The 21,707-nt window shown below is 55.7% G+C and overlaps 6 protein-coding genes across 6 annotated transcripts; 5 read left to right on the forward strand and 1 right to left on the reverse strand.

The window, feature by feature from the left end:
• Positions 1-32: 32 nt before the first annotated feature.
• Positions 33-462, forward strand: IWZ02DRAFT_206086 (uncharacterized protein). Its single transcript, XM_066762640.1, has one exon. The coding sequence runs from the start codon at positions 193-195 to the stop codon at positions 412-414; it is 222 nt and encodes a 73-aa protein (XP_066624537.1). The 5' UTR covers positions 33-192; the 3' UTR covers positions 415-462.
• IWZ02DRAFT_206085 (uncharacterized protein) lies at positions 463-1,637 on the reverse strand. Its single transcript, XM_066762639.1, has 3 exons — positions 1,462-1,637; positions 681-1,404; positions 463-630 (listed from the first exon to the last, which is right to left on the reverse strand). Exons 1-3 carry the CDS (start codon positions 1,549-1,551, stop codon positions 512-514), a joined length of 933 nt encoding a protein of 310 aa, XP_066624538.1. The 5' UTR covers positions 1,552-1,637; the 3' UTR covers positions 463-511.
• Positions 1,638-5,094: 3,457 nt separating this feature from the next.
• On the forward strand, positions 5,095-7,147 carry IWZ02DRAFT_374898 (Cupredoxin; the record flags this gene model as incomplete). Its single annotated transcript, XM_066764788.1, has 3 exons — positions 5,095-5,361; positions 5,439-6,831; positions 6,900-7,147. The coding sequence occupies 3 exons, from the start codon at positions 5,095-5,097 to the stop codon at positions 7,145-7,147; spliced, it is 1,908 nt and encodes a 635-aa protein (XP_066624539.1).
• Positions 7,148-9,056: 1,909 nt separating this feature from the next.
• Positions 9,057-10,232, forward strand: IWZ02DRAFT_373896 (uncharacterized protein; the record flags this gene model as incomplete). The annotated part of the gene is made up of 1 exon (XM_066764731.1): positions 9,057-10,232. One exon carries the CDS (start codon positions 9,057-9,059, stop codon positions 10,230-10,232), a length of 1,176 nt encoding a protein of 391 aa, XP_066624540.1.
• Positions 10,233-14,057: 3,825 nt separating this feature from the next.
• IWZ02DRAFT_206224 (uncharacterized protein) lies at positions 14,058-19,676 on the forward strand. Its single transcript, XM_066762642.1, has 2 exons — positions 14,058-17,137; positions 17,192-19,676. The coding sequence occupies exons 1-2, from the start codon at positions 14,197-14,199 to the stop codon at positions 19,573-19,575; spliced, it is 5,325 nt and encodes a 1,774-aa protein (XP_066624541.1). The 5' UTR covers positions 14,058-14,196; the 3' UTR covers positions 19,576-19,676.
• A 1,273-nt stretch (positions 19,677-20,949) lies between these two features.
• Positions 20,950-21,423, forward strand: IWZ02DRAFT_374150 (uncharacterized protein; the record flags this gene model as incomplete). The annotated part of the gene is made up of 2 exons (XM_066764746.1): positions 20,950-21,155; positions 21,219-21,423. 2 exons carry the CDS (start codon positions 20,950-20,952, stop codon positions 21,421-21,423), a joined length of 411 nt encoding a protein of 136 aa, XP_066624542.1.
• Positions 21,424-21,707: the final 284 nt, after the last annotated feature.

Genomic DNA, 21,707 nt, shown 5'->3' on the forward strand with positions numbered 1-21,707 from the left:
GATCCAGCAAGCGCTATCGAGCCTGCGCGAGTTGGTTGTGGAAACCTGGTCTTCCGCAGTCCAGAAGATGAATGAGAGCGTCGAAGTGCGTACAGCGTCAAGGAGGGCGGCGGGGAATGGATTGCAATTCCGTTTTGGGGTGCATGAGAAGGGGAGTTATCGCGGTTAGTCCTGCACGAACCCCGCCTATTAATGTGCGTGGGTGGGATGGTGCTTTTGCTTTGGCCTGCAGGCGCAAGAAAAAACACGGCGATGGAGTGTAACCGCGCCAGGCGACGAACTCCTGCTGACCACACGAATCCACTGGCGTCGACGTCATCGCTTCCGGCTTTCCCGAAAAAGGAAACCCTATTAATGTGGACGACAAGGGCCGGGTTTTCATTCAGTTCGACCGAATCGACGCGGTGTTTTTGAAAAAGCAATCATGTGTTTGTCGGAAAAGATCCAGATTTCCTTCGCGGCTGGCCGCACAAAATTGCGAAAAAATGCGATGCAAATCTCCACATTTCAATTAGCAGACTTGGAGAGATTGTTGCTCCAGCAATTCCGGATCCTTCGACCCCTGGTCAGGAGTTCGCTGTTCGGCTTGATGCTGGTCAAACACCATGTTTAAAACGCGATTCTGGTAGACTTTTACCCATGTTAGTCAGACGGATAAGAAGCATCCAGGCAGCACTTACACGCAACGCCATTTTCTTTATTCGGATTGAGGATGCCTTCAGCGTAGACGCCCTTTTCCAGATTCTCCTGGGCCTTCTCGCATAGCTCAAAGTCCTCTAGCGCCACCTGCCGGACGAACTTGTAGTACTCCTCAAACTTGTCTCCCGACTCCATGTGGTAATAGTCAAACTCCATGCGCGTGACTCCGACCTTGTCCGTTGGACAGACGCGAAAGCTGGACATGCCACCTCCATACACATTCAAAGTGCAATTGGGGAAAAAGTACAGAAACAGGCCGTCATCGGGTTTCTTGGGATCAGCAATGTGCTGCGAGAAGTTTTTGAAATTCTTAACCGAGTAGAAGGTTGGCGGGTAGTAGACCGAAAAGGACGGATGAGTGTACTGGCAATGGAGGCATTCCTGATAGCCATCGACCATAGTCTTCCAGTTGAAGCGTCCCTCGTACTTGATGCTACGGCGATGGGGAAGCGCGGTGAAGTCGACCCGACCGACTAAGTTTAGCAGGTCCGGATAGAATTCTTCAAAACTAGGCGCCCTTTCTGAAATGGTCGCGAAGAGGAGTCCCGTTGGCGTGATGTGACTTCGCATCTCTCGGCCCGTGTCTTTGTTGACGACTTTTAGTGCACCCTCATCATCACTGGTGACAATAAGCGGTATTTGCGCAACTTCATACTCGACATTTTCCTCGTGGAATCTCGTGACGGGACCAAGGAGATACCATGACTTTTGGAACGTCAGCATGAAGCAATTGGACATTTGGTGTTGAGGACACAGCGCTACCTTGAAAAATACCGCTCTGCGTTCAAGCCCGTACAGCTCCTGGTTGGTGTACCATGAGGCGGGAAGAGTCCTTGGGAGTTCGTGGTCCATGATGAATCGTCTGCCCTCAGACCTGAAGATTGCGCGGCAATCCCGTCCGCATCACTGAATAAATTCGCGCGCAGCGTAGCGGGTCGAACTGGAAGGCAGCATGTCCTGGCTTCCAATGCCTAAATCAGTAAGCATTTTCCCCTCGCACAAAACGGCAACATGCAGCTGTAGCGTCAATTTGATATCTTGTCAAGCCTATCAACGGCGAGGTCACTTCTCCCACGGTGCAGCACGTGGACCTTCAATAGCACCCGGACGCAAAGCCAGATCGCACACGTCCAACCAGAAGAATTCAGCTCTGCAGCCTTACAGGCAAGGTTCAACGCTATCCTCCAGGGGTGCGGGGGCGCGGGGTAACGGGCCGTCCGACTAGACCCATGCGAGTGCCGGTTCGACGAGCGTCAAGGGAGCACGCGGGTGGCTTCGGAGAGAATCAACCTGGTGCTTTTGTAAGCCTGGTCCAATCATGACATCTGATGGAGGAAAAATGAGTGCGAAAACGAATATTGGAAACGAATTATCGCGCTGAACATACGCGCAACTTACTAAACAAACGGCAGGACAAACCCTCGCTGTCAAATGTTGCCGGGGGCCCCTGCATCTCGACTCTAGAACCGAAGCCGGTGTCGTCCTACTGAACCAAGTTCAAGTTTACCTCTGATCAGGTGGTTTTGCTCTGCTCAAGTAATTTCCATCACGAAGCCACTGAAGTCACTTTCACCACAGGAGCAAAGTTCTTTCGGCCGCACTTTCCAAGCCGCGAATCAACCGCTCTTGGACGTTGAATGCTCGTAGAGTCCATCGATCATTGGCTCGCGAATATTAGACTCGATTGGTCTTCATTCTCAACAAGCGCAGTTTTCGCAAATCGCCGTCGCGAGTTTATAAAATGATTCCGGTCCCGGATTGGCAGGCGCAAACGATGCGGTTCACGACCCAAAGCCAGCAACGCGTCAGACTTGGAGGCGGTCGCAAGTCTCACACCTGCCTATTACGCTGTCGTGACCCTGCAGAGCCTACGTACCCGTCTCATTGAGAAGCATCAAGTCGTTTCGCACGTGAGGACCAACTCAGTGTTCCAAAAGGCGCTGTGCACTTGCTCACCGCACGCTCTGTTTTTAGCAGAAGAGCAAGCCAAGCGACCACATGGCACGGGCAGACTCTCCCGTGGCAAAAGACGTCGTAATCAGAAGCCCGACGCAAGGCAGTGAATATTGGTGTAAAGGGCCGCGCGGAAGAACCTGGCAAAAATGGAGTTGACGATAGCGAATCTCTTCAGGTCCGTGGAGAAGAGAAGAGGCGCAGTACACTTGGCTTCTGTTCTTGGCAAGATTGTCAGTCGCGCGAGTGAGATGATGTGAGCGCGAGGGGATTGTCGACATCTTCTTGTTGCTGTATCTTCAAGTCTCCGCATAACAACGCAGAGTTTGTCGTCAAAGTTGACGAACAAGCAATGATACAAGTTTGGCGGAGCGTGGTGAGGCAACTGCCTGTGCTGCGGCCAAGTGGCTGAGGTGAGCTGACATCACTACAGCAAGTTGCGCTCGATTGTATTGCGATGTCGACAGCAGGTGTTTGGGTAGCGGATGGTCTATGGAGAAGGCGGCCGAGTTATCCAAAGTTGCTAGCCAGCCATGGGGACAACCCAACGTGAATACCGGGGAATGACCACGCGATTGACTTTTGTTTCCAGTGGGCATACTTTGCGGGGTAGACTTCTAGACATTACGACAGTTCAGGACCGCCAACTGCCGACCCGGATATCTAATCAGCTTCATTCGTTGCGGACAACTGCTTCGTGCCTGGAAGAAGCTTTGGCATGGCGCATGACGCTTTAGTCAAGAAAATACTGCATTTGAAGGCCTGTAAGTCGTCCAGGTCGTCGATCGGATTCCGCGCGCAAAGATTGGTCTTCCGATCCCATCGATTTCGTGCCGAGCAAGGGAGCCAAGGATTAAAGCCTCACCACCTGGACGAAGGCACCCATCATCCGGCCGCAGTAGTTGTAGAAAATTCCAAGACTCAGCAAATGCACGTAATCGTCTGGAATCTGGCAAGATCCGCACGCCCGGAGACGCGCTAGAATATGGAGATCTCGGTAGGCCTTCCAACAGGCGGCGCCGCCACCGCTGTCACCGCTGTCGTGACCTCAGACCTCGAGAAGTCCGAAAGACAGTCAAAATAGCGCAATCCCCACACTCGGGCTCTGAGGAGAAAAGGCTTCGGCTGTATACTAAGCGATGTGTTTACTCAGCTCGGCCGACGTGGCCGAGTGAATACAGCAGTCGAAACAAACAGCAGATGACCTTTTCAGGCAGGATCAAAAGCCGAAGGCGAAGCCACAAACAGTTGCGTCCCGGGAAGACGTCTTCTCCACAGAACCTTGACAGGAGGGTAGCGTGACATGTCCAGAAGTGAACAGGAAAAGGTTGCAAAGGCCGACAGACGGCTGGACCGCGCGATTTGGATATCGGAAGCGTGTTGAGCTGTGTCAGTTGTAGGATTCACAGAGAGGGGTTGTTGATGGATCGGTGAGATGTTGTTGAAGCACTTCTAGGTAGGACAGCAGCGAGTGTAGGGATGTGTGTTCGTCGGGAAAAGCGAAAAGCTGCCCAACCGGATCTGGCAGTTCTGGGGCCGACGTTGTGCTTCGAGGCAGCTGGAGAGCACCATGTTGAAACACTTCACCCAAAGCTGAGACGCAAGTCGGTGTCGAGAGGAAACAGTCTTGGATGGCGCGCAAGGGCGTCCAAGTGCGTAAGCCTTTTTGCGCTCCTCTGCGACATGTTGTTCCGAAGACATGCAACTGCGAGGTTGAATAATGCCATTGCGTTGGGTCTGTACATCGGTGTACAACGGTGACGCTGCATGTAGCATCGGACCCCACTTCGTCATCTACGACAGGAAAGGCCCTGCAAAGAAGCTCTCCGGAAAATTCGACCCACGCAGGTTCCGATGTGGTTGCAAGGAGGAGTGAAACATGAAATGACGGTCGAACACGAAGCGCCCGCGCGAGAAGTGCCTTGAACGAAACAGCAATTAAGTTTAAGCTATCCCCAAAGTTGTTCAGAATGCGGCTCACACACTGCATGTTGTTGCCCAGCTCCTCCACACAAACCCTTGGCACTTTCAAATTGGCTTTAGGCATGTTGTGGAGTGCGAGGATGTCCCAAGACCTCTTTCCCGCTCCATACCCCAGTGCAGCTGTCAGACTGGCACACTGCGTCTTCCGTCGCCGTCTTTTGGGGGAAGTCGACTAGTCAGAGTATCAGCGCACACGAGGCACCGACGCCTTTTGCATGCATTAAGCACCAATGGCGCGCAGCTTCGTCTCGCCCATGTATCCCCAGGGCCTCTGGCGTTCAGGCTTGTACCTGTCTTCTTATTTGAATCATTCGAACTCCGCCGGAATATCCCAGTGTCGGCGTCTGCTGGACTATGTGCTCATAATTACCTCAATATCCCTCTTACGTTTACGGCGGCTGTTGCGCCAGTTGCTTTGCCAGCCCTACTGTCGAAGTTCGTTTGTTCTAAGGTTGGAATATGGATTGGTTGTTGCTCTTCTTCCTTTCCTGGCTCGGGGCCTGGAGTTCCTGGGCATTCCAAGATCCGCACATTGTTGTCCACGACGAAAGCTTTGTTCCGGATGCTGTCCTGCGGGTTACCGAGCAAGAAATCTCCATCGGCTGCATCAAGCGGAAGTCGGCAGTAGCCAACGGCACCGTTCCTGGCCCGGCCCTCCGCTTTCAATCTGGTAGTGTCGTGTGGGTTAGAGTCTACAATGACATGGCTGACCATAATTTGACGATGGTTAGAATCCCTCTCCAGCTTTGCGCTGTTGCGCGGTCTGCCTACAGCTGAAGCTTACAACTAACATTGGCGAATAGCATTGGCACGGCCTGACCATGGCGGTTGCTCCATGGGCCGACGGTACGCCAAGGGCTAGTCAGTTCGAGATTGGGCCATTTTTCTTTTTCGACTACGAGATCAACTTGATCGATATCGGCCCTGGGACTTACTTCTACCATTCTCACGTCGACTTCCAGGCACTGACGGTTTTCGGGCCGCTCATCATTGATCAGAAACCTGGCATCCCACCTCCTCACGAGTACGACGATGAGAAGACGGTCGTGTTCAGCGATCTTTATGAAAAAGTCGATGACGAAATTAAGAAACAGCTGACCCAAAAGCCTTTCAAATGGACTGGGGAGACCGGTGCACTTCTGATAAATGGCCACGGATTTGCCAACTATACACACACGAATAAGGACGAGTCTTGCTCACTCCCAGTTTTCGACATGGAAGCAGGAAAAACCTACCGTTTCAGATGGATCGGCGCGACTGCGCTCTCCTTTGCCACCGTGGGCATCGAGGAGCATAAATTCACATTGATCGAGGCCGACGGCGACTGGTTGAAGGCGTATGAAGTTCCCTTCATCCAAATAGCGTCTGGTCAGCGTTACTCAACGCTCATCAAGGGACTCTCCTGCGACCAGATTAGAGCCATGGACCGAACGCAATTTTATCTGCAAGCCGAGACTCGCGATCGCCCGACTTCATTCACCTCTTATGCCATACTCGATTACGGCACCACTTGCGATTTCAACGCCACCAAGTACATGGACAACCTTGAACCTCCCCCAAAACCTCCTATTCACCTTCCTCCGACTGTGCAGGGCTGGCTCGACTACGACTTGCAAAATCTGACTCCGGAACCGGACTTTCCAACCGCGGACGAAGTGACCCGAACGGTTTATGTCAACATCTTCCAACTGACAACGGACTGGAAAGGCAAAGAGCAGCATGTGACGTGGATGCAAAATGGCGTCAGTTGGTACGAGGAATCAGTTCGCATTCCTTACCTGGTGGCTCTCTATCTGAACGGAACCGAATTTCTGCCGAACTACGACGCTGCGGTCGCCAATGGTGGCGTGGATCCTAATGCCAAGGCCTGGCCTTTCAAAATAGGTGAAGTGATTGAGTTCATTTTTGAGAATACCGGCTCCACACAGGGTGGCGCAGACATCCATCCCATCCACATCCACGGCAAGCACTGTTTCTATATCGGCAGTGGAAAAGGCGAATACAACCGGACAGAGAATGAGATGAAATTGGCTGCGGCTAGGCACACGCCCGTGGTTCGAGACTCGAGTATGCTTTACCGATATTCGTCCAAGGAAAAGACTGGGGTCAAGCACTCTTGGATGGGATGGCGACATCGAGTAACGCAAGCCGGTGTTTTCATGATGCATTGCCACATTCTGCAACACATGTTGATGGGTATGTCCTGTTGTCCCCATTTTTGGATCGTTGGTCGTTGTAAATCGGAAATCTCTGACTGGAAAAAGGTATGCAACAAGTTCTGGTGTACGGTAACTCCACGGACTTGCTCAAGTACCCACTCCCGTTGGTCGAAGGTTATCTCCAGTTTGGTGGACCAGTATATGGGAGAAAAGGGCACCCGCCAGCCATTGTCCATTTCTTCGATGCTGAAGACGATCAACCAGATGGCAAGGTGGTCGTAACGCCGCAAGGAGATCCAAATGATCCAGAGGGAGATCCATACAAGTCCGGGAACTACCGAATGGCCTCCTGAACGACGAAGTCGACGAAAACCTGTTCTTAAACCCATTGTACATGCAAAGATTTGTATCCTAATTTACAGCATCGTCAGGAGTATCTCTTCCAAAATACCCTACCTGTTGTTAGGTAGCAAATAATGAAAGCGTCGAGCCAAGCAAACATGCACAAAACGCGCTGGCTGTCGGGCCCAGCCGATCTGGAAAAGAATTGGCGAACGACGGCTTCCCAGTTGGTGAGAGAAAAAACACATCGGCTGCCTACTTTCGACACCGTCCGGCCGCCGGCAGCGCATCTCGGCAATCAGTCAAGGGTCCTGGTCAAGCTCAATAGGTGATCTTAGTCTGTGGACAGACCACTGATGAGCAATGGGGACTTGATGCTTCCTGAGTCTTGGTCAGCGCAAGGTTCAATCACACTGGGAGAGACCTCAGCTGAGAAGCACTGCAGAAGCCTGTGCTTCTTGGAGCCATTGATGCCGAGACACGTACGTCAGTGACACTACGAATTGGGCATATGCGCGCTGCGTGCTCAACGACGAGATTTCTGTCAGATTCAGCGCAAAGGCCATGCGTGTCCAATCGAAGTTCCGCGAGGATCCTAGCGATCAGGAATCAGACCGGAGGAAAGCTAAGACGTCATGTGCAACGAATACAAAGCCTAGGTGTTGCCGTTGAACACATGCTCGGGCTTTTTGAGAGGAAAATCGTGGTACCAGAAGATAACGGTCTGAGCAAAATCGCGTCTTGATAGACTGAACGGTGCGGATCAACGGCCCAACTGGTGTAGTGCCGCAAGCGAAATGAAGGAACTTTGAAGCAGGGCAAGTTCGAAGGTGAGGGTCTGATGCAAAGGGACGGCTGCCCTATGGGGCGACTGAAACCTCGAGGTTGGGGCCTGGTCCCAGCTGCGACGCGCATGGGTTAGATTATGTAAAAGCGATATGACGGCATCCTATCAGCTAAGTGCTGAGCTTTGAACGTTAGGAAATGGTCAGGGGCGAGCCAAGCCAGGGAGCTGAGATTTTTGCGTTTGGAGCTGGAGCGATTGCGCAAGCCGCGACGTGCTCACGGCAGTAGCCCAAAGTGACGAGCAGCGCTTGTACGATCGTGCTGTAAGCAGCGCAAGTGGCAGGACGAGAGGTGTTGATTGTGTGGCTGTGTGGTCCCTTCAACAGCGGGAGGTTGGTGCTTGGACAAGGCACATCCAAGGTCGCAGATTGGGATGGCCAGGACAGGCCAAGCTGGCGGCTTCATCACGGAAGCTTATGGGATTGACGAGGACTTTTACCCCGGAGTGGACAGGCCCGGGGAGGCTGGAAATGGCGGTCCAAGCGTGATGTCGACCGCAGGACGAAGCCCAAGGTAGTGAGAGGTGCAGAGGTTCCGAAACGACGGGCACGAGCATTCGTCAGCTGCTGGAGGATGGATTGTATTCAGAGGCGGCGGTGGCTTGTCGCTGTAAGGCCCAAAGCAGAGGTCGTGTTGGGCTGAGGACTGAGTTTGGGTGTGGGGATCCAAGACGGACCCTGGAGAAAGGCCCGCCTCGTCACCATCACGAGGCCTGCACATGACGCTTCAGTTCAAAGTCCAACAAGCTTGCCGAACACCATCTTCTCTCCGCCCCGTTTCCAGACCACCCACTGCACTCCACCACCACCCCATCGCCGACCACCTCGTTCCATCGGCCTCTGCCATGATCCCGCCCTAGCTCGCCACTACTGCTATTCCCTCTGCCTCTGCTCTGAAACAAACTGCTCGACAAACCAAAACCACCGTCCACCGCGAAACCTGCGCCCATCCAACCTCCGCTCTGGGCCTCGCTCTACTTGCTCAGTCGTCTCTAAATAACCACACCACGCTGCCTTCGCCCAAGACGCTCTCCTGCCCGTCGCAATGAGCGCACTGCAAGAGCCTCCAAAAGTCATGCCGGCCGTTCCAAGCCCTCGCAATTCCTCCGTTCCGCTGTTGGCTGACCGCCGCGGCGCCGAAGACAGTACCGGCGACGAGGTTGCTTCGACACCAAAGTCAGGCGGCAAGCGTCGCTTTTTTGGACTTGGACGCAAGAAGGATGGCGATAAGGACAAATGCAAGTCAACGGCGCCGGATAACCACGCTGCGGAGTCGCGGGGTCCTGCTGCCAACACCACCATCGTACCATCTACAGCGCCCATGCTCCCCCCAGTTACGGGCATTCGGCCCATCTCCCCGATAAGCGCTCCTGCTGTCGACTCAAGACCAGCCTTGGTCAGTACTCCGCAAAGCAGCCCTCGCGTCTACGCTTCATCCGCAGCCTCGCCAAGCAGGGGACTTCGCTCCTCCTCGCCTCGTCTCCACTCGCCTGCTTCGTCACAGATTTTTGAGCGTAATGTCCAGGAAGGCCATCCGGGAGAGCTGTCACCAGCAATTCCCGCTCATATCCAGACCGAAGACCATATCCCGCCTGTGCTCGAAGCGTCTGCACAGGCCATCACCGACGACCACCTCACGCCTGATGAGGTCGAAATTGTTATGCACGCTGCCCACCAGCCTGCCGCTTCCAACATTGGCAACGGCACACCATCTGTCGAGGCCGTGTCTTCCCCAACCATTGACGAGGTTGCCTCCAAGTCCGAAACCGACGATGGCCAAGAAGCCGCATCCAACTACGGCTCTTTCGACAAAGACGACGTGCGTCGTCTGAGCTTCATCTCATTTGCCGACGTGGTCCAAGCCGAACATGCGGAAACCAGCCGCGACTCTGTTCACCACATGTCGCTCTCGACCACGGCAAACCGCTCGCCCTCGCCCACACGGTCACCTGTGCGCAGCCCTGCTTCCTCGCGCGGAGTCGGAACCAGTCCGCCTACTAGTGGTGCTCCAAGCATGAAAGGCATGGATGTAGCGAAGGCTGCGCGCGTGCCTGGTGCTCCAGCTAGTCCGACCTTGTCCCAGGGTGCTTATAGCCCTCCATTGAGCGGCAGCGAAATTATGGTCGAAACAATGCGCCAGGCCCTCAGGAAGACAGGCAGCGGGGATCTGAGCGGGGCTAGGAGCCAGAGCCAGCCGATGAGCGCTGTGAGCGCCGAGGCGGACGGTGCTGACCGACCGCCATTCCAGTAAAATAATCACTCTATGTGTCGCAGCTACTGTTGTGCACCAGAATGCGGACTGAGCGACGCGAGCTGGACACCGTTGACGATGGTCACGTGCGTTGGCCGGATGCGGAAAAGAAGGTTTTTTTTTTTCCTTTTTGTTTCTCTCTTTTTTTTTTTTTTTTTTTTTTGGTCGGCCGGGGAGCCGCCATTTGACGAGACGGGTTGCTGAGCCGCTGGCGAGCAGAATTGTGGTGCTGGAGCAGCGAATGCTGCATGATGCATTGTAGGATCTCTGGCAGGTTCCAATCTCGACACTTGTCGAGGTTCACCTGCTGGATGGGTCAACTAAGAAACGACCACGTGGAATGCTTCTACCTCTTCTTTGTTGGATTTTGACGTCCGACCCTGGCGTTGATTTTCTTTTTCTTTCTCTACCTTTGACTCTCTTTACTACACTACGTTGCCCCAACTCTTCTTTTCAGCCCTGAGCAATGGTTCGTTTCAGGCGCACGTTGGTGTGATTCACGACCAGGCAGATTCCCCTTTGCGGTAATGGAACTTACGTTTGGATGGTTGGTTGATTTTTCTTTTTCTCTCTGGCGGTTTCTTGTCTGTCCCTTTTTGTGCTTGTGGCGTTTTCTTCACTATCCCGATTCTCACCCTTAACCCCTTATTTTGACTTCAACAGGAGTCTTTAAGAGAGGTTGTGGAGAGCACAACCATGGCTTGGCTCCTCTCTGCTCGCACAGTGGGACACGAGAAATGGCTCCTTCCTGCGATCATCCACCGTGATGAGCGGCATCACTCCAACTCTGGAGCGGCGCTGGAGTCACCATTTCTCTAGGAACTCTCTGAGCCAGTGCCAGACCATCACGAAGACGCGGGTCCTGTGGCGAAAAGACAGGAGGATGTCTACGCAAAGTATCGGCAGCTACCTCGCCACCTTTGCCTTAGCGGACGCCTGGCGAAAAGTGATTTGGCACAATGCGCAGGCAGAAGTGGCAGTATATTTTTCCATCTTCGTACAAGGAAGCAGAATAACTAGGACCGTAATGGCACAGGACTTCTTTTCTCGCACTTCCACTTGTCTTTGCCTTTCAATTCATGGTGTGTTTCTGGTCTTCAGGGGCGGATGCGCGTGCATGTGCTGCATGCATCACACTGCGTCAGGATGCAGATGGCTGAACCGGCACCATTATTCGGACCTCGTCAGGCCGCAACGTGGTAGCATCGTAGCCGGCCAGACCTGCCCTTTGACGCCAGTGACCTAGCCTGTGTTTGGCATGTCCTGCCACGGCCCTGCTCGCTCGACTCTCTGCCTTTGCCACGCCCTGCGCCCTTCCGATGACCCCTTTCCAAACCAGGAGGCCACAGTCTCCACGCAGTGCGAATCTTGACGGTCAGATGCGCAAATGCACGACTGCTCTAGAAGCCCTTCCCCATCGTATTCTACCCCACGCGCACGCGCACGACGGTGACTAAACAGCGCCTTGGTTGGCCCCGGCTACTCAGCCAGCCGGGTGGACAAGGTAGGTCATCCAGCGTCCCCCCTAGCAGCACAACGCGCGCTGAGCTCTCAGGGGACACCCACGTCGGCGGTCAAGGCGGCGGTTTCGCTGTCCGCCATCCGCATCTGGGCATCACCCATCCACGCGGTCGTACGTTGTCAGGCACTCGCGAGGAAATAGAACAAAAAGCCCGCTGCAAGACGGGATGGGCCTACATTCACATAGCCCGGGGACTGCCGTAAAACTGCCCTGGGCTGCGCACATACGTCAGGCTAGTGATCGAACATGGCTTTGTCATTACGTTCTGTACCTGCGTGCTTGGCGTCACTTCTGCTGCGGCTGCATCTTGCATTTCTTTTTTGGTTCGTTTTGTTTTCCTTTTTTCCCACAGCCGCTCCGAAGCGTTCCCGCGATCCAAGAAAAAAGTCGACTGCTTCCGCTCAGCCCTTCAGCCTTCAGCCTTCAGCCTTCTATCAGCCCAACCCGCCGTCCGCGTGCGCGCCAGGCTCTGCCAAGCCGCACCTGCAGCGGCACGTCGGCGGGGGGAGTGAAGGCGGACGGACGGACGGGGCGGGATGAGTGAACCGAGAGTGCGTGGAGCAGGGAACAGTGCAAGGTAGGCAGGTACGAATCAAGATTTACACAGGGAGAGAGCGAGACATCAGGGAAAAAGTGGTCTTTGCTGTGTGACCGCGGAGGGATTGTTTGCCGGTCACGACAACCCTGGTTGACTTGCTGTCTGGTGTTTACCTCCAATTGTTGTCGTCGTCGTCGACCTGGCGGCATTCTTTTGGTCTCGACCAGAAAGCCACGTTGCAGAGAGAAAGGAAGAAGAGACAGCTAAGGAATTTCAACAGCTAGCCAAAAGGGACAAAGGAGAGGTCGAGGATGAGGACGAGCAGCACGCGGGGCCGCGCGCCAACCCGCTCGACCGACCGACTGTCTGGCCGACGACCGGTCCCCCGTGTTGAACGCGGATTCGCGCGGTAAGGACGGTAGAGACGCACGTCAAGTGCAGCAGTACCGGACCGGGACGTGCTCGGCGGTGCGGCGGGTACAATGCAGCGGATCCGTCGCGTCTGTGTGCTGATGGAGAGGTCGGTGTCTAGCTGTGGGGGCCAAGATGGAAGGGGGCAGGTTTGAAGGTGGGGGGGGGGGGGGGGGGGGAAAGAGGATGTTCAGTAACTAAACATGTGGCGCGGGGTGGTTGCTTGGTGGATGCAGATGGGACGGGGAATGGGTGAGCTGTAGCAGATTGCAATGTTGTGGTGGAGAAGAAGAACAAGAATGGGCGGGTGTCGTGGCGCCTGCAACCTAGATAGGTTAGGTACGGGTAGACGGGCGGCGGGCATGCGGTGCGGTACCTGACGGCTGGGCTGGCTTCAATGTGTCTTGGCTGGCAGAAGAGTCGCGGCAGCAGCGGCAGGAGAATTACACGCACGCAACAAGAACAAGAATAGGACCAACGGTATAGACATGCTCGTGGCCAGTCTCAGCTTGATGCTGTGCGACGGCAATTGTCCGTCCCTCTGCGATGCGATGGGTGTGTTGGGACTGTGCATGGCCTGCCAGACCCCAAGACGCGGGCGCGCGGGAATGTCATGGATTGATTGAGTGCATGCTGCAGCGGCACGTCAGCGCGTGTAGCATAGTATAGTGAACAGGAGATCTCCACACTGTGTGTACATCAACAAACGTAGAGTCAAAGAAAACTTGAGCCTTTGTCTTGGATTCGAAAGGACTCGGCAAAGGTAATTTCTCGCTCCTCAACCCTGCCTCGTCTCCCCTCGTCTCCCTGACCTCGATGCGCGCTCACCGCAGTCGCTTTGCTCTCGTCTTGCTGCCCCCTGCACCACCTCAGCGAGCGAGCCGTTCCAGGGCCGACGACCACGACTCCATCTCCTCGTCGCTGCGTCCTCCCTTTGCGCTCCCCAAACGCCAGGCGTCCCTCGCTGCGCCCACCGGTTCTCACGATTCTCTCCCTCCCTCTCTCTTTCTCTCTCCCTTTGTCGCCCGAACAAGCCGCACCTCAGGTCCTCCATCCCAGGCCCACGCACCGCCGCACCCCGCCAACCGCCCGCCCTGCTGTCGTCCCGAATGTCTCCCTGACCCAGTCGCAACAGCCAGACCATCCAGGCCGCGCCATACTTCGCTGAACCATCCAATGCCGCTGCAGCTCGCCGCACAAACCGCACCTGACTAACATTGTCTTTCAATCTTTCTCGCCGCCGCCGCCGCCACCGCCGTTGCTGCTGCTGCTGCTGCTCCTCTCGCTCGGGCCTCGCACCACAGCGGAGATTTCGGGTTCGTTACGCCTTCACAACCGCTGGTTACACGCGCCGTGCAGCTAGCTAGCGGGCCGTGGTGCTGAGAGGCAGAGAGAGGGACGCATTAGGGAACTCTTCTCTCGCCCCTCGTCGCGCGCGCGCACACCTTCGGCCGGATAATATACGGTCGTCGACTACCAGCTAGTGCCGCATCATGGACGCTGCCCGGCCCTCGCGGCGCAACAGGTCGTCCAACTCCGTCCCAGACCACCACCTCCCGCCTTGCGACCAGGATGAGCCTTCGCCGCCCACGACAACCACATCCTCCACCGTCGCTCGTCTCTGTGCCTCCACAATCCGCCCCGTCACTCCAGACTCAAACCCCGACCCCTCGCATCTGCGCCGTCCGTTGCACGCGACCACCGACACCAACGCCACCACCTTCGACGGCTCCAATCCTTCGCCCGGCACTTCCCCAAAGACCGTCTCCAACCACCACGACCCCTCGAAGCGCCGCGGAATCGTGACAAGAACAGCATCCAACGATGGCGAATACGCCATGAGGACTTCAAAGGAAACTCCTAACCGCCCGAGGACTCGCACACTCGAGGAGCGCCCGTCGCGAGACAGATCGCCCGCCTCGCTCTTCGCCAAAAGCCGCCATCGCATCGGCTCGGTCCACTCGACGGGGACGGGCTCCAGTTCCTTCCCCGGCCTCGAAGACACTGTCCACTCCATCGGCCACCCATCGATATCTCCTCCCTCCGCATCGACGTCGTCTCGAACAAACTCGGCTGGCTCCAGGGCGCGCCTGACCAAAGCCCCTCCGCGAGCGCAATCTCCAGTCACACATCACTCCCCGGCCCAACCAGACTCATGGGTCTCCCCAGTCCCGGCCTCGGATGCCAAAAAGATTTTGAAGTTGATGCGCTCAACATGTGGGCGCATGAAGGGCATGCTGGCTTTCAGGCGGGGCGAGTCGAGCCCTTGGGCACTGTCATACTGCTACATCAACGAGGAGACGGGAAGCTTGGTTTATGAACCAAAGAATGACCATTCGTACCACAGAACATTAATACCAGATTTGCGGGGTTGTCGGGTAAAGACCGCCTACGACGCCGAATCCTACACCGCCTACGTCGATGTCACACTACACAATTCCAACATGGAGGTACACCTCCGACCTCCAACGCAAGAAGAATACGACTCTTGGTTCGCCGCGCTCCTTTGCTGGCAACCAATCCGTCCCAAGGGAATACAAAACAAAATGGCAAAGCCGCAACAAGCCCTTTCCTCGTCATCGAGCCGATCCGGAACGGACAATAGGAGGCACTCTGAAATTTCTTTGTTGAAAGAAGCGCCAATAATAAAGGTCGGGAAAATGATCTATTGGGACACCAATGTCTCGTACGCGAATGCGGGAAGTCCAAAACCGGTGCCTCAACAGCCCGTGCAAGCGACTGTCCCCGCCAGGCCCGCTCCCGTTACTCGCTTGCAAAGCTTTGGAGCGCGCAGATGGCGGCGAGTGTCCTGCACTCTCCGAGAGAACGGAGAGCTGAAGCTTTACTCTGACACGGACGTCACGCTCGTCTCGGTTGTGCAGCTTTCGCAGCTCTCACGATGCGCCGTGCAACGCCTGGACCCTTCAGTCCTCGACACGGACTTCTGCATTGCAATCTATCCACAATATACCGCCGGCTCGGCATCATTGTCTCTGCTCCGCCCCATCTTTCTCTCCCTCGACTCACGCGTGCAGTACGAGGTCTGGATCGTACTTTTGCGCGCCTTTACGATACCCCAGTTGTATGGTCCAAAGCAACCATCCATCAGCCTTCCAGAAGATCTCGCCGCCGATTCGCCCAAGAAAGACTTGGCGCAAAATTCTGTGGACATGTTCCGCATGGAGAGATCTCTCAGCGTCAAGATCATTGAGGCCAGATTACCTCCACCGCTTTCTCCAAAGCTGAATGATGGCCGCGCTATGCATGCGCAACGGCCGTCATCTGGCAGCAAAGAATACAACGGAGGCTATTACGTCGAGATTCTGCTGGACGGCGAAACGCGCGCGAGAACGATGCTCAAGGATGCGACTGATCCGTTTTGGAGAGAAGAGTTTGATTTTGGGGATCTACCGGCTGTCCTTTCGACCGCAAGCTTGTTGCTGAAGAAGAGACCGACGACCCCTTCGAATGCGGGCGCGAAGCCTGCTGTCCAAGCCAAAGACTCGTTCGCGGTACCAGACGGCTCCGGTGGTTACACGAGCATTTCATTCGACCAGACCTGCGGAAAGGTGGACATCTATCTTGACGACATGGACTCCGGACAAGAGGTGGAAAAGTGGTGGCCCATGTTGAACATGTACGGTAACTCTGTTGGTGAGCTGCTGGTGCGCGTCAAGTCGGACGAGGGTGTCATTCTCATGGCACGAGACTACCAGCCCATGTCGGAATTGCTGCATCGCTTCTCCAACGGCCTGACCGTTCAAATCGCGCAGATGATCTCCGGGGAGCTCAAGCGTTTGAGCGAGTGTTTGCTCAACATTTTCCAGGTCTCGGGCCAGGCCAGCGAGTGGATCATGGCCCTGGTCGAGGAGGAAATCGATGGGACTCTCAAAGAAACATCAGTCAGCCGCCTGCGCTTTAGCAGGCGCATGGGCTCGGGTGAGGGTGGTGAAACGACATACAGCAACGCTGGCGACCGCGAGCTCGTTGTCCGAGACATGGGCAACAATGCCAAGCTCGAGGCCAACCTACTCTTCCGTGGAAACACGCTGCTAACCAAGGCCCTCGACTTTCACATGAAGCGCCTGGGCAAAGAATATTTGGAGGAGACGCTCGGTGAAAAATTGCAGGAGATTGCAGACCGCGATCCCGAGTGCGAGGTTGACCCCAATCGCGTGCAGAACCAGCACGAGATCGACAGAAATTGGAAGCGTCTGATCCAGGTGACAGAAGATCTCTGGCACGCCATTTACACCAGTGTGAACAGATGCCCGCCGGAGCTCCGGTTGATCTTTAGGCACATTCGCGCATGTGCGGAGGATAGATACGGCGACTTCTTGCGGACTGTCACCTACAGTTCCGTCAGTGGCTTTTTGTTTCTTAGGTTCTTCTGTCCTGCCGTCTTGAACCCCAAGCTCTTTGGGCTTTTGAAAGGTACGTCCTTTTAATTTTGTATTTCACAATTGGCACAACTGACCTGTCCAATAGACCACCCCAAGATGCGTGCGCGTCGTACGTTGACTCTGGTTGCCAAGTCACTGCAGGGTCTGGCCAACATGTCGACGCTGGGAGCCAAAGAGCACTGGATGGAACCCATGAACGCCTTTCTCAACAACCACCGCCAGGAGTTCAAGGACTTCATCGACAACATTTGCGCCATATCCCCAAACACCTCACTCCAAACTCCCATCCCTCCGTCATACAGTACACCACTCGCCATTCTCCAACGGTTACCACCAACGAGCCGCGAGGGCTTCCCAAGCTTGCCGTATCTCATCGACCATGCTCGAAACTTTGCCGAGCTGGTGCAACTATGGCTGGATCATGCGGGAGACCTCGCCGAAAATCTGGCGCAAGAAGATGGCGACCTGGGCAAATTCCACAACATTTGTGTCACGCTGAATGCGCGGACGCGGGATTGCTTGGAGCGGGCAGAGCGTGCCGAGAGGCCGAGCAGCAACCTGAGTGTCAAGTGGGAAGAGCTTGTGGAACAGCTCGAGGCCAACGCCTCTGATGATCGGGGTTCTGAATCTGCTGGCCCGGGACCGCAAGACACGCCGCTCGTTCCAAAGACTGGCAGCCTGAGGCGGAGGCACCGCGACACAGAGTCAAGTGCAGGCACGTCGCAAGTTGCTCAGTCCCCCGGCCCGCTATCTCCTACTACAACTATTGGCACGTTGCCGATACAAGGCGGATCAATGTCGCCAATGTTTCCCATTCAAGGGGCCAACGCTTCGTGGCCGAGAGATCCATGGGACTACAATGAACGGGACGCTGTGCGGATGTCAGACTCGACCACAGCTGGCACATTAGGCAGCGTACGCAGTATGTCCCAGATTGTGGCCAATCACCGGGCTATCGCATCGTCACCCGCAAGGTCGGCTGGTTCTGCAAACACGCCTCAATCATCAAGTCGCTATGCTCCCAGTTCTACCGAAACCGGCCTTGCGAGTGGTGCTGGCAGTGTCAAGGATAGCATAGAGGAGACAAGCGACGAGGACGAGGTGGAGGACGACGGTCAAGAATCCAGTGTTGCTGAGTTTTCTGAGCAGACGCCCCCGCGTTCAGCGCATGGAACAGATGCCGGCGGCTCTGAACCACCTCCTCTACACCACAGCCAATCACACAGCGCCTTCCAGATGTACCAGCATCCAAGCTCACAACTTCATCAGCCTCTAAATGCGACCGGAATCGGTCCAGGGGGAATGGCTGGTGGTGGCTTCAGCTCTCCTGGCAGCGTCTACGCCGCCAGCCCGCAAAGCATGTACAGTGCACCGGGCACCGGCAATCGCTGGGCTCCACAACAGACATCGAGCCATGCTATACATCACGCTCTGCACATGGGACTGCAAAGTCTGAACCACAGTCTCCAGAATGACCCGAATCAAGGAGCAGTGCCCCCATCGTTCTCCCAAACGCAACCATCATATCGCCCGCTTCCTCATGTAGCAACTCAGCTCCCCATGCATAGCAGTGCATCTTCTCCTGGTGGTGCATTCGACGATGGGACGTCAGACGGAGAAGCCACGACTGCGTTGCCTCCGCTGAGTCACTCAGTCGCCAGCTCAGGAGGCGGCATGGCGGGCTCTGGAACGGCAAATCACAGCAGCCACAGCGCAACGCTGTCGTCACGACCAAAGGCTGTTTCTGCCCCTGTCGCCGCCGGCATCATCGGCGGACCTCCCTACGGTGCCAGCAACAGCAGCCCGAGCTCCAACGCAGGCTTTGTGCCAGTGCCAGGTGCCGCTGTCAACCAAACAGAGCGCAACTATGCTGAAGTGTTTGATTCGCTCAACAGCAGTCACGGACATGGTTCAAGCACCAGCCAGAGCCATCACTCGCACTCGCATTCGCACCACTACCACCGCGATCGCAGCGAGCGCGGGGAGCGCGAGGGCCGAGGCCTGCGTGGTCTGGTGCCGTTTTCGAAAAAGAAGAAGGACAAAGACAAGAGCCACAAGGACAAGGACAAGGACCCCGACCAGCGCGACGCCGACCGCGAGGCCCGCGAGGAGGAGCGGCGGCGACACAAGGAAGAGAAGCGCGAACGCCGCAAGGAGCGTGAGCGCCTCGAAAAGCTGGACAAGCAGCTCATCAAGGAACGAGACCGAGCGGCGGCGGCGGGCGCAGGGCCAACGGCAGCTGTTGGCTTTGTCGGAGGCGCTCCCGCCGGCGCGGGTATCGGAGGAAGTGGTGCTGCTGCCGTTGCTGCCGCTACGAGCAGCGCAGCCGGCATGGGTGTGGGTAGTGGCAGTAATGCGGGAGGAGGAGGCAGAGAACGCGGCAGAAGTCATGCACAACACCCACAGCACCAAGGGGGAGACGGTGGAAGAGGTGGACTGCTGGGGCCTTGGGGAGAGAGGGATGAATGAGGCTTGAACCGAGTTGAAGTGTTGTTGTATGGAACGGGACGGGACGGGACGGGACGGGACGGGACGGGATGGGGAAACGGGACGACTTGGGTGACTGACTGATTGACTGATTGATTGAATTGTCTTGTTGACTGTTTTTTGTTTTTTTCTTCTATTTCATATCGTTTACCCCTCCTCCTATCGACCCGACTGATTGACGAAATGAGAAAGAAAGTATTGGATTTTCAACTGTTTTCTTATCTCCTGCTCATTGCTCTTTCCTTGGCCTTTTGCGTCTGTCTGGTCTTCTTGATCGTCTATCTCTCCACTTGGTCATTGGCTGGACTGACACTATCTATCTGTCATTCTGAGTCTCTTGGCCTATGGTCAACAACGGAACTGGGGCGTCGGAACGGTCTTTTGGGGAAACAGGGCGACGGGTCGTCGGAAAATTGCGGGCTGGCTTCTTTTCTTCGCTGTTCATTGCGTAGGCGTGTTGCGATTAATGTTTCTCTTCCTTCCTTTTGGCTGTCGTAGGTTCTGTCTCTTTTGGGTGTAATGGGCATGTGAGAGAAGGGATTCTCGAAAGGAGTAGAGGAGAGTATGTACACCCCTTTCTTTCTCTATACCTGTTCTCTTTGCGCTTGGAATCGGTGGTTTCTTTTGCTGTTTTGATCTTCTCGTGTGGACTATCGGTTGGAATTGGAGTAGGCGTTGGAGTTGGAGTCTAGTCGTGGCATCTAGAAGCACCCAGTCTCTTTTCGCTCCCTTGTGTCTATCTTCTTGCTATGGTGTCGACGTCGAAGCAGCTGTGCATGTAACACCAAAATCCTCTTATTGACAGGGGTTTGCGGATTGGACAACTCGATTGTTTCATGCAAAGGTTCGAGGCATGACTGGCAGCTAGATCCATGGGCGACGACAGGAAGCGATGCTCCGAGTCATGAGAATGTGTCCGGCTAAGGTATCGATGCAGGGACGCGGCGGGGGCCGTCCGACGGCAGGCCCACCTCAGCCTAGGCGGGTGTCAATGTCGAGCCGTCGGCCTCCTCTGTGTGCCTTCACGTCATGCCAATGCCAGAGACATAACCTCCTCATATCTGCGTCTGATCCAAGGTGCTGCTCGCTCTATTTTGATCCGTTCTCGCACGCGGCTGTTCTTTTCGACGGAGCTTTGGAGATAACTCACTACCGCGGCCCTCGATGCCAAAGCCCAAGCCCGAAACCATCAATCGCGCCCTCGCCATCGCTGCTCAACTCGCCGACGCCAAATCACAGCGGCAAGAAACCGTCGTCTCTGCCGCCGCCGCAGCCAACAGTAAAAGCAACAGCAGCAGCGTGCCACCAGCTCTGAACCGCCAAAACAACAACAAGTTCAACGCTGACACAGTCGCCATGGCGCAATCCCAAGCACAAGCGCACCAACGTCCTCCAATTACCTGCCACGTTCTCGACACGACAACGGGACGCCCGGCGGCCGGACTGCCCGTGACGCTGTCGCTGCTCTCGCCATCGAACAAGTCGCTGCAGCTGTCGGCCACGACAAACGGCGATGGGCGCGTTGCGGCGTGGACGACGGCAGCAGACGGCGGCGCCGCGGCGTCTGCCACATCTACGTCATTGGAGACGCTGTTTGGGCGCGGCAACAACAGCGAGGGCAAGAGCACACAACAGGAGCAGCAGGGAGCAAACGAAGAGGAGCTGGTTTTTGCGCTGCGGTTCGAGACGCGCGCTTTCTGGGAGTCTAGAGGCGTCGCGGCCTTCTTCCCGGAGGTCGAAGTTGGGTTTGTGGTTAGGGCGAGGGATGAGCACTACCACGTGCCGTTACTCTTGGGGCCTTTCAACTACACGACGTACCGGGGCAGTTGATTTTCTCTGGCAGGTGAGGAGGGTTCAGCACAAGGAGTAGAGGGTTTGTCAGCAGAGTGTTGGGGGTGGAGCCAAGGGGGGCTAAGGATTAGGGTCGGGCGCGGGTGGACAGTGGATCAGGGTTGATTTGACAGGTGTAGTTAACTGTTAACTCGATGGTCATGATGGATGATTGATTGGCAAAGGGCTGGGACGCAGGGGAGCTGGTGAGGAATGCCATCTTCTTTTGGTGTCGCAAAGGGCGCCCCGGCGTCGCAGGGATGGTCGGGGCTCGTCACGTGGGG

The sequence above is a fragment of the Phyllosticta citriasiana genome (genome assembly GCF_038021145.1).
Source record: "Phyllosticta citriasiana strain CBS 120426 chromosome Unknown IWZ02scaffold_4, whole genome shotgun sequence".
In the NCBI taxonomy this organism is placed as follows: Eukaryota; Fungi; Ascomycota; class Dothideomycetes; order Botryosphaeriales; family Phyllostictaceae; genus Phyllosticta; species Phyllosticta citriasiana.

Excerpts from the sequence above, each read along its gene's own strand:
- IWZ02DRAFT_206224 (XM_066762642.1), top strand. The coding sequence starts at position 14,197 with ATGGACGCTGCCCGGCCCTCGCGGCGCAACAGGTCGTCCAACTCCGTC. Across the intron at positions 17,138-17,191 it reads GCTCTTTGGGCTTTTGAAAG|ACCACCCCAAGATGCGTGCG; the intron begins GTACGTCCTTTT and ends CCTGTCCAATAG.
- IWZ02DRAFT_206086 (XM_066762640.1), top strand. The coding sequence starts at position 193 with ATGTGCGTGGGTGGGATGGTGCTTTTGCTTTGGCCTGCAGGCGCAAGA.
- IWZ02DRAFT_206085 (XM_066762639.1), bottom strand. The coding sequence starts at position 1,551 with ATGGACCACGAACTCCCAAGGACTCTTCCCGCCTCATGGTACACCAAC. Across the intron at positions 1,405-1,461 it reads GCAGAGCGGTATTTTTCAAG|TCATGGTATCTCCTTGGTCC; the intron begins GTAGCGCTGTGT and ends ACGTTCCAAAAG. Across the intron at positions 631-680 it reads TAAAGAAAATGGCGTTGCGT|TCTACCAGAATCGCGTTTTA; the intron begins GTAAGTGCTGCC and ends CATGGGTAAAAG.